General features: G+C 40.3%; 1 protein-coding gene across 13 annotated transcripts in view; it reads left to right on the plus strand.

The window, feature by feature from the left end:
- The window catches only part of NUMB (NUMB endocytic adaptor protein), a 231,516-nt gene that overhangs the window by 206,869 nt on the left and 5,643 nt on the right, over nucleotides 1-19,004 (plus strand). For all 13 annotated transcript variants that reach the window (XM_053603428.1, XM_053603432.1, XM_053603435.1 and 10 more), the window contains 5 exons: nucleotides 3,389-3,463; nucleotides 9,975-10,115; nucleotides 13,877-14,081; nucleotides 16,397-16,690; nucleotides 18,636-18,785. In XM_053603428.1, coding sequence (XP_053459403.1) covers nucleotides 3,389-3,463; nucleotides 9,975-10,115; nucleotides 13,877-14,081; nucleotides 16,397-16,690; nucleotides 18,636-18,785 — 865 coding nt within the window. The remainder of the gene's footprint in view (nucleotides 1-3,388; nucleotides 3,464-9,974; nucleotides 10,116-13,876; nucleotides 14,082-16,396; nucleotides 16,691-18,635; nucleotides 18,786-19,004) is intronic.

Below are 19,004 nucleotides of genomic sequence, written 5' to 3' on the forward strand. Positions count from 1 at the left end.
TATGTAACATTTGACATTTTGGACCATCCATTACTTTTTGAAATTCTTCTCCCTTAGTTTCAGTGACACTACTTTCTCTCCATTCTCCTGTCCCTCATGCTTACTATTCCTTTTCTCATGTTTCAAGGAACTATTCATAGCTCTCCCAATTCTTCAATTATTGGTGTTCTAGTGCCCTTAGCCTCTTATTACTCTGATCATTAATGTCTCTGTTCTAAAATTCCATCTTAGAATTCTCTTCTGAGTTTCAGACCCATATATCCAATTATCTATCAATGTCTTCACCTGGATTTTATATGGACATTATTTTGCACACTAAAACTGAAGTCCTATTCTTCTCTCAAACTTGATTTTTCATCTGTTCTGTTCTTTATTTTGGTTAGTGTACCTCTTTACTCAGGAATCAAAGAGGAATCCTCAACTCCTCCCCTTAAGTAAAATCTTTTCATCTTCATACCTATCTCAGCCAAGGGAGCTCAACTGACATTTTCTCACACCCACAACTTGTGGTCTTCCTGCTTCCTTGGCCAGTCTCTCTAACCCTTCTACGCTGCTGTCAAAGTGATGTTTTTAAAATGTACATCTCGTATTTGTTTTGATTCCTTCCTTGGCTTCTAATTACCCAGAGAATTAAGATTAAATTCCTGGAGTATACAATGCCTTTCAAGACTAGGCCTTTCCTACTCTTTATCTCTCCTTGCTCCTCTCTCACCCAGCCTGCTTACCAAGCCATACTGAAATATTGGTAGAGCTCCAGACTTACTGTGTTATTTGCTCCCATGTCCCATATTGCTGTTTCTTCTGCCTGACTTGTCCACTACCTCTGTTATTCCCTGCTTCCCTACTCCTACTTAGGGTGTCAAAAAAGATCATTTCAGGACCCAGATCAATCTTCTCCTTTGTAACCTTTCCTAGTTCCATAAATAGATTTGATTATACCTCCTTTCTGGCATTATTGTGTCTTGTTCTCAGCTCTTCTGTAGCACTTATTACTATATTATTTATTTATTTATTTTTTTATTTTTATTTTTTTAGAGACGAGTCTCACTTTGTTGCCCTCCGGAGAGTGCTGTGGCATCACAGATTGCAGCAACCTCCAGCTCTTGGGCTTAGGTGATTCTCTTGCCTCACTCTCCCAAGTAGCTGGGACTACAGGCGCCCACCACAATGCCCAGCTATCTTTTTGTTATTGTTGCAGTTTGGCCGGGGCCAGGTTTGAACCAGCCACCCTCTGTATATGGGGCCGACGCCCTACTCACTGAGCCATAGCTGCCACCCTATATTATTTATTTTTTGTTTATATAAGTGTCACCTTTCAATGGACTGTGAGCTCTTCTGAGTATTTCCACTGGCTGTCATATTATAGGCATTCATCAAATTTATGTTGAGGGTAGAGATGATGAAGCCAAGTGGATCTCAACAGTTCATTTAAAGAAGGCCAGGCCTCCCTTATCTAGAATTCTTAGGCTTAGACATAGAGGAGAATGGTAGAAAGTGTCTGTTATTCTTTTTTTTTTTGTAGAGACAGTCTCACTTTACTGTCCTCGGGTAGAGTGCCGTGGAATCACTCGGCTCACAGCAACCTCCAGCTCTTGGGCTTATGCGATTCTCTTGCCTCAGCCTCCCGAGTAGCCGGGACTACAGGTGCCCACCACAATACCTGGCTACTTTTTGTTGCAGTTTGGCCGGGGCTGGGTTTGAACCCGCCACCCTCGGTATATGGGGCTGGCGCCCCACTCACTGAGCCACAGGCGCCGCCCGTGTCTGTTATTCTTACTTGTCTCTCTTAGAGGCTGTTCCTCCAGTCTTAGCACCACTTTCTTTTTGATATCTTTTTTTTTTTTTTAATTTAGATAAGAACATCACTTTTGTTGCCCTGGCTAGGTTGTTGTAGCATTATAGTTCATAGCAACCTCAAACTCTCAGGCTCAAGTGATCCTCTTGTCTCAGCCTTCATAGAAGTTTGGACTACAGACACCCACCACAATGCCCACCTATGATCTGTACTTATGATAATCTAAAACCTGTTCTCAGCCTTTGTTCTGCTTTGTTTAATTTTACTGTATCATCCTTTCTTTTTAACTGCTCCTTTACTTTTACATTCCATCATTGGAGAAATCATACATCAGCTTGTACTCATATGATTCTCATATGCCTAAATAGTCTTTTCTCAGCCAGTAAAAAGAAAATTCATTATATGAAATTATTTTTTTCAGAGTTTTTAAATCCTCATATGCCCCCAAAATGACTCCATTTATTTAATATCAAATTAAAAGCCAAACCAAAGCCAGGTACAGCACCTGTAGTCCCAGCTACTTGGGAGGCTGAGGCAGGAAGATTGCTTGAGCCTAGGAATTTGAGGTTACAGTGCTCTGTGATCCCACTTGTATTAACAGACACAACACTCTAGCCTGGGCAACACAGTGAAACCCTATCTCTAAAATAAAAATAGATTTAAATAAAAAAAAATTTTTTTTTTTTTTTGAGACAGAGCCTCAGAGAGCTTTCACCCTGGGTAGAGTGCTATGGCATCACAGCTCACAGCAACCTCCAATTCCTGGGCTCAAGCGATTCTCTTGCCGCAGCCTCCCAAGTAGCTAAGACTACAGGCACCCGCCATAGCACCCAGGTATTTTTTGGTTGTGGCCATCATTGTTGTTTGGCAGGCCTGGGCTGGATTTGAACCTGCCAGCTCAGGTGTATGTGGCTGGCGCCTTAGCCGCTTGAGCTTCAGGCGCCGAGCCTAAATAAAAATTTTTAGAAGCCAGTTCTGTGGTGATCTCGAGAGAAGAAATAATGGTTTTTATAAGAGTATTATTAGATAAGAAGAGCTTTACAAGAAGTAAAAAAAAAAATTGAATAGAATAATGAAGACTTAACTGCATTTGTAACATGAAAATTTTAGGTAACCAAGGGTTCTGCTATATACATTGGGGTCACAGGATAGTGGCATGGTCAGCATCTCAATTTAGATTTATATGTTTTGTCAACTCTAAGTACGCTTGTAGAAGCTACTTGTGGTGTAACTCCTTATGTATTCTTGGTTTTCTTGATTTTTTTAAGTGGGTAAAGAATCTAGTTATGAATTCTTTGCCCTTTATGAAATGTGATATCTTAGTTTTTATTCCATCTGCCCTTTCTCTGTTACTTAATTTTATCTTATTGTTTTGCATTGTGTTTCTAAAATAATGGCTCTGGCTTGTTTTTTCCTGAATGTTTCTCCAGTTTGGTTTGAGTATTTGGCTTTGGGCACCCTTCCTGAACTTGGACTCCATCTGTACTTGGGACTTTTGGAAGATAGAAGTCAGTGTTTTCTGTGGAAATGACTTTTTTTAATATTAAAAATATTTTTGTCTCCCCTCCTTCTCTTTTTGGTTTCTCTTGAAAGACTGGAAAGAAAGCAGTTAAGGCAGTTTTGTGGGTCTCGGCAGATGGACTTAGAGTTGTTGATGAAAAAACTAAGGTAAGATTTTTATAAGTTTAAATGAAATTGCTCATATGTTCTTTTAAATCTCTAATAGTCAAATATAATGCCATTAATCTGTTATAGTCATTCCATACCCTGCCTCCTTGTCCAAAGTACATTCTTATGAGAGTCTATTAAACATTCAGGAAACTAATATAGTTACTCATTTACCCTATGAAAAATAGAAATCATCTCAATATTTTGTTCTACATGACATAGTATGTTTATATAATATACTAAGCATTAGCATTCAATGTTAAGCTCTGAGTTCTGTTTTTGTTCTTTTAATGTTAAATTAAAATTTTTCACCTCCACAAATCTGATATAAAAGATGATGGACCGGCTCAGTGCCTGTGGCTCAAGCAGCTAAGGCACCAGCCACATACACCTAAGCTGGTGGGTTCGAATCCAGCCTGGGCCCACCAAACAACAATGAACTCTGCAACCAAAAAATAGCCAGGCATTGTGGCGGGCGCCTGTAGTCCCAGCTACTTAGGAGGCGGAGGCAGGAGAATCGCTTGAGCCCAGGAGTTGGGAGGTTGCTGTGAGCTGTGATGCTACGGCACTCTACCCAGGGTGAAAGCTTGAGGGTCTGTCTTAAAAAGAAAGATGATGGACCTTTTGTCATAATTTAAAATTTTTAAAAAAGATAATGGGGCTGGCATAGTGGCTCAGGCCCATAGTCGTAGCACTGTGGGAGGCTGAGTAGGTAGATTGAGCTGAGGAGTTGGAGACCAGTCTGAGCAAGAGCAAGACCCTGCCTCTACTAAAAATAGAAAAAACTAGCCAGGCATTGTGGCGGGAACCAGTAGTCTCAGCTCCTTGGGAGGCTGAGGCGAGAGGATCACTTAAGCCCAAGAGTTTGAGGTTGCTGTGAGCTATAAGCCAATGGCACTCTATCCAGGGCAACTGAGTCTCATAACAAAAAAGAAGAAGATAGGCCACATCTGAAATTTCTTCTTGTTCTTTAAGCAAACACTGTCTTGGGTCCAGGCATGGTGGCTCATGCCTGTAATCCTAACACTCTGGGAGGCTGAGGTGGGTGGATTGCTTGAGCTTACTGGTTCAAGACCAGCCTGAACAAAAGTGAGACCCTCTGTCTACTAAAAATAGAAAAACTGAGGCGAGTGGATCACTTGAGCCCAAGTTGGAGGTTGCTGTGACCTATGACGCCACTGCACTCTACCTAGGGCAACAGCTTGAGACCCTGTCTCAAAAAAAAAGGAAGCAAGAGAAAGAAAGAAAACAGTCTTTACACTCTGGGAGGCCAAAGTGGGTGGATTGCCTGAGTTCACAGGTTCGAGATGAGCAAGAGCAAGACACCATCTCTACTAAAAATAGAAAAGCTACCTGGGCATAGTGACACATGCCTGTAGTCCCAGCTACTCGGAAGGTTGAGGCAAGAGAATTGCTTGAGCCTAAGAGTTTAAGGTTGCTGTGAGCACTCTACCAAGGGCGACAAAGTCAAACTGTCTCAAAACAAACAAAAAAAACCACTATTTTTAGAAAGCACTATTTTTAGAATATGATATTTGAACTAATTAACCTGCCTTTTGACTGTAAACCCAGTTTAAGTGACATCTTAAGTAGTAAATGGCCCTTTGGTTAACATTTACTTAGAATCCAAACAATATCTCAAATCACAGGTAACATTTTGTGTTTGAGAGAAAGTGGTTCTTGGTGCCTAAATAAAAATAGATCTGCCCCTAGAAAGCATAAAGTATTATACAGAGTGGCCATAAAGTCAATATTATAAATTGCACACAAACTTAATGGCCACCCTGCATAAGTGCATTTAATCATTAATTAAAATTCCTATGAGACCTAAAAGTCAGGAAAAAAATTAAGAAGATTAATTTTTCAGAAACATTCAAATGTTATAGAAAGTCTGGCAGGGAAGAAGCAGTTTTGATAGGCAACTTGCCTCATAAATTTTTTTAAATCTCAAAATATTAAGGGGGGGTACAAATGTTTTTCTTACATGGATACTTTTTTTTTATTTTTTTCTTTTTTTTTTTTCTGTCCCTCCCCCTCCCTTCTTTTGCAGGCCGCGCTCTAGCGCGACGCCCCGCCCACTTAGCCCCACGCTTCCCTCCGCGGACCCCTCGCCTCCTCTCAGTGAAGTGGACGAAGAGGGCGGGTCTGACGAATAGATATTTTGCCCGCCGCGCGCGCGAACCCCGCCTCCCACGGGCTGGGGGAGGTCACAGCGCGTGCGCAGGTTTCAGAGAGCCACGCGTTCTCCTTTCCTCAGTAACCCCTGCGGGCGGCAAGCTCCGCCCAATTCTTGGATACCTTTTATAATGCTTAAGTTGGGACTTTAGGTGTACCTATCACCCAAATAGTGTTCATTATACCTGATAGGTAGGTTTTCTTGTTTTTTTTTTTTGAGACAGAGCCTCAAGCTGTTGCCCTGGGTAGAGTACTGTGGCATCACAGCTCACAGCAACCTCCAACTTATGGGCTCAAGGGATTCGCCTGCCTCCGCCTCGGAAGTAGCTAGGACTACAGGCACCCACCAAAACACCCAGCTGTTTTTTGGTTGCAGCCATCATTGTTGTTTGGCGGGCCCGGGCTGGATTCAAACCCACCAGCTCAGGTGTATGTGGCTGGCACCCTAGCCACTTGAGCCACAGCCACTGAGCCGATAGGTTTTTATCTCACCAGTCCTCCCTTCTTGATTTCAAATGAACTTTACATCTCTTTTGTGCCCATCTATTAACTCCCAATTATTAGAGAGTACATGTGATATTTGTTTTTCTATTCCTGAGATACTTTACTTAGGATAATGATCTCCAGTTCCAACTTGCCTGGTAAAATTTTAAGTGATTTAATATGGCTGCATTTTAGTCTTTTGGCCTTGTAGTAAAGGTTTTAGGTTCAAGAGAAGCCATAGTCTTAAATTTTAGTACATTGTTGTTAGAAACAGTGATCATTTTAATTAACTTATTTTTAGGAACTTCTGTAGTTTTCATTAGTGTTTGAATGAAATTTGTTGTACTTGGAGGCTATGTATTTAATTGTTATTTACAAAAGTTAGAAAGTGATGTTGTCCCCTGGTGGCTACTTACAGAACATGCATTAATTTAATTATTTCCACATTAAACAATTGATGGCTTGTCACCACTGGACTCATCTTCTCACCCTCATATTTAGCTATAACCAGAGATTAATACTATATCGAGATGAGTGTTTTTTTTGTTTTTTTTTTTTTGAGACAGAGCATCAAGCTGTCCCCATGGATAGAGTGCTATGGCATCACAGCTCACAGCAGCCTCCAACTCCTGGGCTCAAGCAATTCTCCTGCCTCTGCCTCCCAAGTAGCTGGGACTACAGGCACCTGCCACAATGCCCAGCTATTTTTTGGTTGCAGCATCATTGTTGTTTGGCAGGCCCAGGCTGGATTTGAACTCGCCAGCTCAGGTGTATGTGGCTGGTGCCTTAGCAACTTGAGCCACAGGCGCCAAGCCCAGATGAGTGTTTGTTATAAGACCATGCATTGATCCCCGGCACAAAGTTATAGAACAAAAGCCAAAATTTAAAGTCCTTAACCTTTGAGCAAGAAGCTATGTCAAGCTGCTTTACTATCCCTCTCTCCACTGTGTCTACCTTGGTTGTGTTAGTGTTCGTACTTGGGAATATACACATTTAGTATAGAAACCAACTCTTGGATGATTTCTTAGAAAAAGGAATAAATTGATGAAATTGTAGATGAATCATAATCGCTAAGTCATGGAAAAAGCCCAAGTGTCCATCGACCCACGAATGGACTAGCAAATTGTAGTACATGTATACCATGGAATATTACTCAGCCTTAAAGAAAGATGGAGACTTTACCTCTTTCATGTTTACATGGATGGAGCTGGAACATATTCTTCTTAGCAAAGTATCTCAGGAGTGGAAGAAAAAGGATCCAATGTACTCAGCCCTACTATGAAGCTAATTTATAGCTTTCACATGAAGGTTATAACCCAACTATAGCACAAGAATATGGGGAAAGAACCAAGGAAGGGGAAGGGAGGGGGGAGGTTTTGGTGAGGGAGGGTAATGAGTGGGGCCACATCTACGGTGCATCTTAGAAAGGGTACAGGCGAAACTTACTAAATGCAGAATACAAATGCCCACGTACAGTAACTAAGAAAATGCCATGAAGGCTATGTTGAACAGTTTGATGAGAATATTTCAGATTGTATATGAAACCCGCACATTGTACCCCTTGATTGCACTAATGTACACAGCTATGACTTAACAATAAAAATAAATAAATTAAAAAAAAGAAATTGTAGATGAAAATGTGATTGAATTACATATGGAAAGATGAAGGAAAATGATATTTATATTGCAAAGAAAAAAATTAACAAATTTTCAAAAGCCTTCAGCATGTTTTACTTCTAGCAGTGACTGGATAAAGTTCTTATTGGACTGATCCTCCTGCAAATAATTATATACTCTGAACAAAACAACACAGTTATTTGAAGGTACAAGAAAGTAACCCAAAGAAGGAAGATTCTGGAGGGAAGCTGACACTTGGAAGAAGGAAATTATACTGAGTGATCTATCATTTCACAGCTTCTTGCCTAAAGATGGGCCCTGGTCTGTACCATTTAGGGTAGCTAAAACTTATGTGAGAAAATCCTAGTGTTTTTGTTCTGAAAAACAAGAAGACAGGTTTGAAGTAACGATAGCCACTGAAAAGTAAGGGGAATACTGAAAATGAAAGAGCCAAAGACAGGGAACCCCAAATTCTGTATATAAATTCTGCCCAAATCTCTGACCCCTTCAGCATGTAGGTTATAAGGCAGACTCCAAATGACCCAACTAATAATATAAAAACTGACATTTGAGCTGCTGTCTAGAAGATAGAATTTTCCATTTGAGTATAACTGAATTCACTTCCTGCTATAAAATCAAAAACATAACACTTCAATGAATGTAATAGGATCCGGACCCTCTACATGTAACACGGTGTCTACAAATGCAGTGCAATTACTCAGCATACAAAGAAACAGAAAAGTCTTGACTCCTTTTCATCAGTAAATGACAATCAGTAGGGTCTCAAACTTGAGATGACCCTGATGTTGTAACTAGCAAACAAGGATTTTAAAACAGATATTATAACTATACTCAGTGATTAAAAGGAAAATATGCTCATTGAATGAAGAGATAGAAAATCTCAGCTGAGAATAGAAACTGAAAAAGTACCAAATGGAAATTTCACACTTCAAAAATACAATATCTGAAATAAAAAATTCACTGGATAGGGTATATTGTTAGTTGAAAAAAAGCAAGGTGCAGAAAAGAACATATATATACAGAAGGTGCCCAAACAAGTACACACATTTTAAGAAAAGAAAAAACTATGTGTGTGTGTGCGCGCACGCGCGCACACACACATACATATATATATTTGTTTTTTTTTTGACACAGAGTCTATGTCATCCTCAGAAGAGTGCCATGGCACACAGCTCACAGCAACCTCAAACTCTTGGGCATAAGCGATTCTTCTACCTCAGCCTCCCAAGTAGCTGGGACTACAGGCGCCTGCCACAATGCCCAGCTATTTTTTTGTTGCAGTTATTGTTTAGCTGGCCCAGGCTGGGTTCAAACCTGCCAGCCTTGGTGCATGTGGCTAGCGCTGTAACTACTGTGCTACAGCACGTAGCCAAAAAAAAACTGTCATTAAAACTGTAATACTCAAGTCACATTTGACCTCTGCAATTATAAGAGGTACTCAACATGACTTGTATTCCTCTTGATTTATATATATTATCAAATTGAACACAGAACCTACCCTAAAAGAGATCTAAAACTAAAATGAACAAGCATATACTTTAGAATGACCCACAACTCTCTCAGGGAATGATCAGTTTTTGCTCTCCATTTGTCTACCTCTTTTTTTTTGCAGTTTTTTGGCTGGGGTTGGGTTTGAACCCACCACCTCCGGCATATGGGGCCGGTGCCCTAATCCTTTGAGTCACAGGCACCGCTCTACAAGCATATATTTAGAACACATAAATGAGGTAAAGAAGGCATCTGGGCAGAATGCCTCTTGGGATGTCCCCTAAGTAGCTTTTTTTTTTTTTTTTAAGACATTTCTTACTTTGTCCCCCCTCAGTAGAGTGCTGTAACATCATAGCTCACAGCAACCTCAAACTCTTGGGCTCAAGCAATTCTCTTCCCTTAGCCTCCCAAGTAGCTGGGGGAGCACCTGCCATAACACCCCGCTATTTTTAGAGACAAGGGTCTTGCTCTGGCTCAGGCTGATCTTGAACCTGTGAGCTCAGGCAATCCACCAGCCTCGGCCTCCCAAAGTGCTAGGATTACAGGTATGAGCCACTGCGCCCAGCCCCACTAAGTAGAATTCTCAGGACTAGACACAGACCTAGCTATTCCATAGCCTAGTTGCATCAGATGTAGGGATTCTGTATTGTGAAATGAACATCCTGGGTTTATTCTGAGAAGCCAGAATAACCTCATAAGTCTGCCCTTTGTGCTTCCTATTTTCTAGGACCTCATAGTTGACCAGACAATAGAGAAAGTTTCTTTCTGTGCCCCAGATAGGAACTTTGACAGAGCCTTTTCTTACATTTGTCGTGATGGCACCACTCGGCGCTGGATCTGTCACTGCTTCATGGCTGTCAAAGACACGGTGAGTCCAACATGTGTTTCATTGTGAGTATTCTCAACTGAGCTCCTTCCAGGTTTGCTTAACTAACAATTTCCAATATATTTTTAACAAGTACATGCTGCTACAGCTGCTCTTGAAAATGCCTAAACTAGACTATTTTTGAACCTATTATTCAAACAGTTCATACTCTTGGTATAACCCAGTGAGTTGCAAAATGATTGACTGAGATACAAGCTCATTAAAGGAAGTGAAAGTGCTCTGGCCATGGTAGTTGCTGAACTTTGAAACTTTTTATGATTGGAAATATTTTTAGGACTCTTAAATGTTATTTTGTTTGCTACACATCTGGGTATGGTATTAATAAATTTATTGGCAAAGAGGCTACTATATAGGAAAGGATTAAATTGGGACGTATGATCAACTAATATAAAAATAAAAATATTAAATTTAGTAGAATTAATAACTGTGCTAGAAATTGTTGCATGGTAGAAAATTGTTTTAAAATAGAGAATAATTTCATCCTTCATGTAAATTACTTAAAATTCTGACATAAAAGATAAGTCTTTTAGATGATGATACTTTTATTATAGGTTGAGCATACCAAATCTGAAAATCTGAAATGCGCCAAAGTCCAAAACTTTTTGAGACATGTTGACATGATACTCAATGCTAATTATTGGAACATTTCAGATTGGAGATTTTCAGATTTCATATTTTTGTATTTGGGTTCTGAACCAGTAAGTATGATACAAATATTTCAAAATCTGAAAAAAATCCAAAAACATTTCTGGTCCTAAGCATTTCCCTTAACCTATACATATAGCATAGAGTATATAATTTCTGAGTTTTTTTAAGTCCAGACAGAATAGGGAGTATAGCCATTTGTTTGTTTGTTTGTTTTTAGAGACAGAGTCTCACTTTATCGCCCTCGGTAGAGTGCTGTGGCGTCACAGCTCACAGCAACCTCCAACTCCTGGGCATAGGTGATTCCCTTGCCTCAGCCTCCCAAGTAGCTAGGACTACAGGCGCCCACCATAACACCCAGCTATTTTTGTTGTTGTTGTTGCGGTTTGGCTGGGGCAGGGTTTGAACCCGCCACCTTCAGTATATGGGGCTAGTACCCTACTCACTGAGCCACAGGTGCCGTCCAGTATAGCCATTTGTGAAGGCTGCAGCTCAATTAAGCTCTTGCCCAGGGGTTTATCTTGGAAGAGAGGGTGACCATGCTCTAAAATTGACCAAAATCTTTTAAGGCTTTATAAACAAATTCTAAGAGCTCAAGTTTTGAGCCAGATCTGGGTTTCAGTCCTGGTTTGGGTTCCTACTAGCTATGGGATTTGGTGCAAATTACTTAACATTCTCTAAATCTTAGTATCCACTTGTATAAAAGGAGAGAATTGTGAAGATTTAAATCAGATGATTATAAGCACACTTACCATAGGGTCTGGCCTCTTTTAACTGCTCCAAAAATTGTAGCTAATATTATTTAAGCTGTTCTTCCTTTGATACAGACACTTTGTTGTTGGGGTTTTTTTTGTTTGTTTGTTTGTTTGTTTTTGAGACAGAGTCTCAAGCTGTCGCCCTCTGTAGAGTACAGTGGTGTCACAGCTCACAGCAACCGGGAGTCTCTTGCCTCAGTCTCCCAAGTAGCTGGGACTACAGGCACCTGCCACAACACCTGGATTTTTTTTTTTTCTTTTTTGGTTGTAGTTGTCTTTGTTTGTCAGGCCTGGGCTGGATTCAAACCCGCCAGCTCTGGTGTATGTGGCTGGCGCTGTAGCTGTTTGAGCTACAGGCACTGAGCCAACACAGACACTTTGAATGAGTTGGGGTAACTAAACCTACGCTTTTCTAACGTTTTTTTTGTTTGTTTGTTTTGTTTTGTTTTGTTTTTTTTAATTTGGCCGGGGCTGGGTTTGAACCCGCCACCTCCGGCATATGGGACCGGCGCCCTACCCGCTGAGCCACAGGCACCACCCTAAACCTACGCTTTTCCTCTGTCTCTCTCAGACCTAAGAAAACCTCAAAGATAGTATATTCAGAGATCAAGAGTTTCCTGATACCAGTTTTAAACCATTTTTATTGTCAAATTATGGCCCTACGGATTGCTTGAGTCTCTTAGGCTAGTAGTTCTGTATCAGAATCACCTAGAGGACTTCTTTTGAAATTGTGGACTGTTGGGCTCCACCCCCAGCATTTTTTATTTAATGGATCTAGGGTTGAAGCTTGAGAATTTGTACTTATATCAAGTTCTCAAGTGATGCTTTTGCTTGAGGGTGAGGTCACTCTTCAAAAATCTCTGCCCTAGGCCTAGGAGAAAAATAATAATAAGCTTCCCTGGCCTATAACTCTGTCCTACAATACAGCTATGTTCAAAAGCAAAAGGGTTCTAAGAATCTTTCAGTATCCTTTCTTTACAAGTACCCAGCCTTGTATCACCCGACTGAGAAATTAGATGGAAACTCATGTGCAATTCATAGGGTAGGGCTATCAGTCTTTAAATAAGCAGTCAAAGATTTACAGTCATGGAAAAATCTTAGAGAAAAACATTTTCAACATTACTTATCTTAATGATAATTTAATATTGGCATGCAAAATCCAACGAAATTACTTGTTCAGAGCCATATGTAGGAGTAGCTGCCTACATAGTGTGATTTTTGAGAATATCACAAAAGACTCCCTGTGCCCAAATATCTCTTCTTACTATGAATGATGCCAACAATTTTTATGTCATCTCTAACTTTTTTATTCTACAGTTAGGGATATGGTTTAAAACCAGTGGTCCCCACCCTTTTTGGCACCAGGGACTGGTTTCCCATGAAGACAATTTTCCCGTGGTTAGGGGAATGGGACAGGAGATAGAACTCCAGTGGTGCTGCTGTACAGCTCAGTTCCTAGCAGGCTGTGGACAAAACCAGTCTGCAGCTTGGAGGTTGGAGACTGCAGTTGAAAGTTACAGATAACCCTGCTAAAAATAATCCATTGAATTTATTAAATTGACTCAGAGTAATCTAGGGTATCTAAAAGCAATATTTAAGTCCCTCACTCCTCCTATACACAAATCTGCTTTATCTGTTTAACACCTTTATAAGTAGAGAGCATGGATGAAAACCTGCTTTCACTTTTGCCTGTGTTTGGTTGGGAGGTAAAGTTGGGGATTGGATAAAGGTAGACGAAGATAGGAAAGGTGTGGTGGAAAGCCTAGAAGCATAAATGGAAAGGTTTGCTTAGATGGGGGAGCAGTTAGAAAGGGGAGACAGAAAGCTAAGTTTTCCTTTTTCTGATTCTCTTTTAATCACTGGAATTATATTTTTCAGAAGTTTGAAGTTTGTACTTTTTTTTCCTAGACATGGTAACAATGTACTTAAGCTACCAAACTTTGCCTTGCCTTTCCAGGGGTTTCTTAGAAATACCTGGTAAATATTTCCCTAATTCCCCTAAAGGTCACCTAAAAGTTTGCACATCAAGGCTTGAAAGTTTGAGTATGATTTTCTAAGCTGGTAACCAGAGATGACATGACAAAGGGAACCTGAGTATCTCCATGGCTGCTCACAAAAGCACCAAGTTGCTAATGATCACTTTACCCAACACCTACAACAGTTAATATAATTGCTAGCTAAGATGATTTATTCTTTTAAAGTAACTTGGCATGCTAATAAATTAGAACCTAATTTTAAGCTGGAGTTCACAACATTTTGCCTTATGTAAAAACAGATTTATTCGCATGTAATGGTTATTACTGTAACTCTAAAAAAGCTTTTGATACCTTCTGCTCTCATCAGGGTGAGAGGTTGAGCCATGCAGTAGGCTGTGCTTTTGCAGCCTGTTTAGAGCGTAAGCAGAAGAGGGAGAAGGAATGTGGAGTGACTGCTACTTTTGATGCTAGTCGGACCACTTTTACAAGAGAAGGATCATTCCGTGTCACAACAGCCACTGAACAAGCAGAAAGAGAGGAGATCATGAAACAAATGCAAGATGCCAAGAAAGGTACAGTCTGTTCTACTGTATATTTGTTTGATTCAGTTTTTCCCAGTAGGGCAATATTTTGAAGCTTTCGGGGACAAGTTTTCTTTTAATCAAGGACAAAGCTTAGCCACATAAGAAGACCACAATAACAAAGCTGAAAATCTTACAGAAGTGCCTTCTTTTAGAGTGACTAGTTTCATGGCTTCAAATGTATTCTTTTGGGGGAAATGGAGAGTACAGCTGATTCTTCAAAGACATCTCCTCCTCTCTCCCTCCCATCCTGAAAACATCTGAGTTCTGAGAGAAGCAAATGCCATCAAGTACCTGTATCTTGAAGGAAGAAGCACAAGTCCCAGAGTTTAGGGCTGGCGGAGATTTAATAGTGATACAGTTTTTATTATTGGAGTATTGCTGAGTTTTAGTGCTTTACAGTCACAAAAATACTGATCCAGAGGTCAGCCCCTAACTCTTTTTCACATAGCTCCCTGTTAATTATAGTGGGTGATTTTATAGATCATGAGGGGTTTTTAGGTAACATGGCATCACAGCCGAAATGCCTGTACAAACATTCAAAACTCAGGAGTCTATAAATTTGGGTTAGGTATTTTAGAACTAAGTGATAGGACTTGAAAATATTTTGCATTCTTGTGTATAGCTAGGGTTGAAACCAACAAATGTACAAACAGTTCAGTTTAACTAATAGACATTACTATAATTTCAATACATTTTTACTATGTCCTTTTAGTTCTAAACTAGCCTTTTTAGATAATGTCATCGATTTAATGACCCAGACAGCTCTAATTCTTAAGCCTCCTCAAAAAAGCATACATATTTTTATTTGTAATTATTGATAGTAACTTTTTTTTTCATTTCTTATAAACATTTGCACCAGGGAACCAAAGAATGAAAAAATGCATGCTCTTTACTAGAAAATTTAATCTATGTAGCCATTATTCAGTATACTTTAGTGATTTTTTTCAAGCTGAAAACATATTCTTTAATACCACCAAATAATACTCTTTTCTTTGCACAGCAACTCTAAAGAGATTGGGTCCTAAGATCTACAAAGGATCATAAGGGTTGGGGGTAGATTTTCCATGATCAGAATGGAACTCGACTGGTAACCCCATAGGAACAGTCTTATATTCAGGTTTAATCCAATTTAAAAATTTACTTCTGTATGCTTTTATTCAAATGAACCAAAAATACATATTTTCCACGATTCCATGATTTTAAGATTGCCTTATATGACATTCTTTGATACCTAATCAAAAGTATATGTCTATATGTATGCTTATTTAGACTCTGTCATTCTCAAAAGTACCTCCTCACCCCTCCACCATAAAACACTGAAAACCATGAGCTGTTATTTAAAAAAAAAAAAAAAATACAAGGCTCGGTGCCCATAGCACAGTGGTTACGGCACCAGTGACATACACCGAAGGTGGCAGGTTTGACCCCAGCCTAGGCCAGCTAATAAACAATGACAACTGCAACAACAAAAAAAGCCAGGTGTTGTGGCAGGCGCCTGTAGTCCCAGCTACTTGGGAGGCTGAGGCAAGAGAATCACTTCAGCCCAAGAGTTTGAGGTTGCTATGAGCTGTGACGCCATAGCACTCTACCAAGGCAACATAGTGAGACTCTGTCTCAAAAAAAAAAAAAAAAAAAAAATCTTGCTCTGTTCTGATGCCCAAGCTGCTGGAGTGCAGTGGCACAATTATAGCTCACTGCAGCCTCAGACTCCTGAGCTCAAGTGATCCTCCTGCCTCAGCTTCCCACATAGCTAGGACTACAAGCACACGCCACCAGGTCTGGCTAATTTTTTTCTTTTTTCCATAGAGACAGGCTCTTGCTGTGTGAGCTAGGCTGGTCTCAGTCTCCTAGGCTAAAGCAGTCTTCCCACCTCAGCCTCCCAAAGCCTGGGATTACAGGCATGAGTTACCACACCCAGCCCAAAAACCATTCTTTAAAGGACCTCTTGTTAGGAGTTTATAGGAACTGGGTTTATAGAATATTGTTTAAAGTCTTAATTTATAAATCACTGCCTTAGAATAAAAGATCTAACACACAGGAGATATGCTGTGTGACATATAGTAAGTTATTAAACCTTTTAATCTGTCTGAAAAATAGATCTGAACTCTGCTTCTAAGCTATCTTTTTAAAAAACATTGGGAAGGAGGAAATAGTTATATTCTGTATAACTGTATTTCTCGGTTATATAGAAATGTCCTGTAATATCCTGAAAAGACCTAAAGGGCTTTTGAGTTTGATAGCTCTGTAAAACTCAGATTATCTGAAGACATTGCTAAGAGCCTCTTTCTCTTGATTTTTTTAAGCTGAAATAGATAAAACAGTAGTTGGTTCATCAGTGGCTTCTGGCAACACTGCCCCATCCCCATCCTCTCCCACTTCTCCCACTTCGGATGCCACTTCTTCACTTGAGGTGAACAATCCTCATGCCATCCCACGCCGGCATGCACCTATTGAACAGCTTGCTCGCCAAGGCTCTTTCCGAGGATTTCCTGCTCTTAGCCAGAAGATGTCACCCTTTAAACGCCAGCTATCCCTGCGCATCAATGAGTTGCCTTCCACCATGCAGAGGAAGACTGATTTCCCCATAAAGAATGCAGGTAATGTAGCAGCCACCTAACCCACTGTGTGCTCTAGCACTGAAACATCATCACTTCCTGTGGAGACACTAATCCCCTTAAACTAGCCTCTTTCCCTGAGGTTGGTTGAGTCATTTCCCATTGAAGGAAAACTAAGGCCCATGGAGGGAAAAGATGTGTATTATTAATTTCTCTTCAACAAATAGGCAACAGAGCCATGATGGAATTTCTAGCCTGAGATGCAAGATTTGTAGTTTGTCCTGATGTAAGTGTACTCACTACCTCTGAGCCAAACTGCTTGCAGACATCAGAGGACTCAAGTTTATATTTTTATTCTGCCATTAGGGACCCAGCAGGGAATTAATTAAGAGGCTTTAGAAACATGTACGTTTTTTTCTTTTTTTTTTTTTTTTTTAATTTGGCCGGGGCTGGGTTTGAACCCACCACCTCCGGCATATGGGACCGGCGCCCTACCCGCTGAGCCACAGGCGCCGCCCAGAAACATGTACGTTTTAATAGAATTACTAGCAGCTGTATCAGAAGAAATGGATTAGTGCTCACTGTCCTTCTTGCTAGTTGGCTCCATAGGACAAACCTCTAAATAGTTCTCTTGTATAAATCTAGGATCTAGTGTTCATCATAGACAGTGGTCTTGCTCACAAACATTCTTTATTTTTTAGAACTGCCACACAAACCTTTGTATGCCTCTGTACAGCTGAGCTAGGCCCTGTAGCTCTATACTAATCATACAATTTGAAGCTAAAGTGTTAAATCTGGTCAATTTATTAGGCCCTATTTTACTTCCCTCCGAGACACATCAAGCCATTGATATAACAGAATATGAGGAAGTTCTTCTCAATAGGGTATTCCCACTGATGATGTAAGAGTAAGAGTTAAGTTCTTCTGATGGATGAAACTAGGCCTAAAGAATAAAAGATGATTACTGAGGGTCTTTTTAGCTTTCAACAGTTGTATAAACTGAAACTCCACATGCTTCAAATACCTTGTTTCAGTCTCCCTCTGGGGTAGATAGGGCACAAAACTATTATTCTCTTTTTATAGAAGAGCAAACAAAGGTTTGGCACATACAATTAGCTTCCTCAGTTATACAGAAATATCCTGTAAGATCCTGATTAAAGTCTCCCAGTCAGAGACTTTAATCCTCTGTTGGTAATGTCTTGGTTGGTAATAATCAGTATTAAAAACAAAGTCTCTGGCTTGGCACCTGTGGCTCAACCGGCTAAGGCGCCAGCCACATACACCTGAGCTGGCGGGTTCAAATCCAGTCCGGACCTGCCAAACAATGATAGCTGCAACCAAAAAATAGCCCGACATTGTGGTGGGCGCCTGTGATCCCAGCTACTTGGGAGGCTGAGGCAAGAGAATCACTTAAGCCCAGGAGTTGGACGTTGCTCTGAGCTGTGATGCCAGATGTGAGCGACAGCTTGAGGCTCTGTCTCAAAAAAAAAAGTCTCTTAGAGTCCTATACTTCTGTTTACTTTTACTTTTTCATGTTATCATAGTTCATATACTTGGTACTGGAGACTTGGGAGAAAAAATGAGAGTGATGACCTTGTCAGTTTGATACAATAGGCTAGAAGGCATACAGGTTATATATGTCCTCTAGAAAGTTCCTGAACATCTTTCATCTAGAAAGCTGAACATCTTGGCACAAATAGAGAGCACTAAATTCCCACAGTGTTAAAAGTAAAGGAAATTTAAAAATTGGGGGATTTGCAAAGGAAGAAGATGTACCTTAATACATGAATTGTTTACATTTTATACTTTCTCATCTGAAAATCCAGTGAAATGGTCAGCAGATTTTTTGAAGCTGCTTTTGTAGTTCTATCAGACAGTTAATTGAGCTGTTTTCTTCACACAGTGTTAAATGGCAGCTTGTATCATCTGTTATATTTCAGGATTATTCCATTTTTCTGTCTGGAGCCATTTTCTGTTTGCCTTGCAGTGCCGGAGGTAGAAGGGGAAGCAGAGAGCATCAGCTCCCTGTGCTCACAGATCACCAACGCCTTCAGCACACCTTCTGAGGACCCCTTCTCATCTGCCCCAATGACCAAACCAGTAACAGCCGTGGCACCACAATCTCCTGCCTTCCAAGGTTGGTGCCCTCTGACGTGCTAAGCTGTTCTCTTTAAAACTAGTACCTTTAGTATGCAGCTCACTACCTGTAAGTTGGCATCCTGAGCTCCCCAAGAGCTGGTCAGAGAGTTTAATCCTCTTTTGGTAATGTCTTAGATTGTTGATTTCCTTATTCAACAATGTCTTTGTGCTTTGTTCCCCTAAAATGTTTGCTTTTGTCATTTTGCATGTATGTGCC

This window comes from Nycticebus coucang, chromosome 9 (genome assembly GCF_027406575.1).
Source record: "Nycticebus coucang isolate mNycCou1 chromosome 9, mNycCou1.pri, whole genome shotgun sequence".
Lineage (NCBI taxonomy): Eukaryota > Metazoa > Chordata > Mammalia > Primates > Lorisidae > Nycticebus > Nycticebus coucang.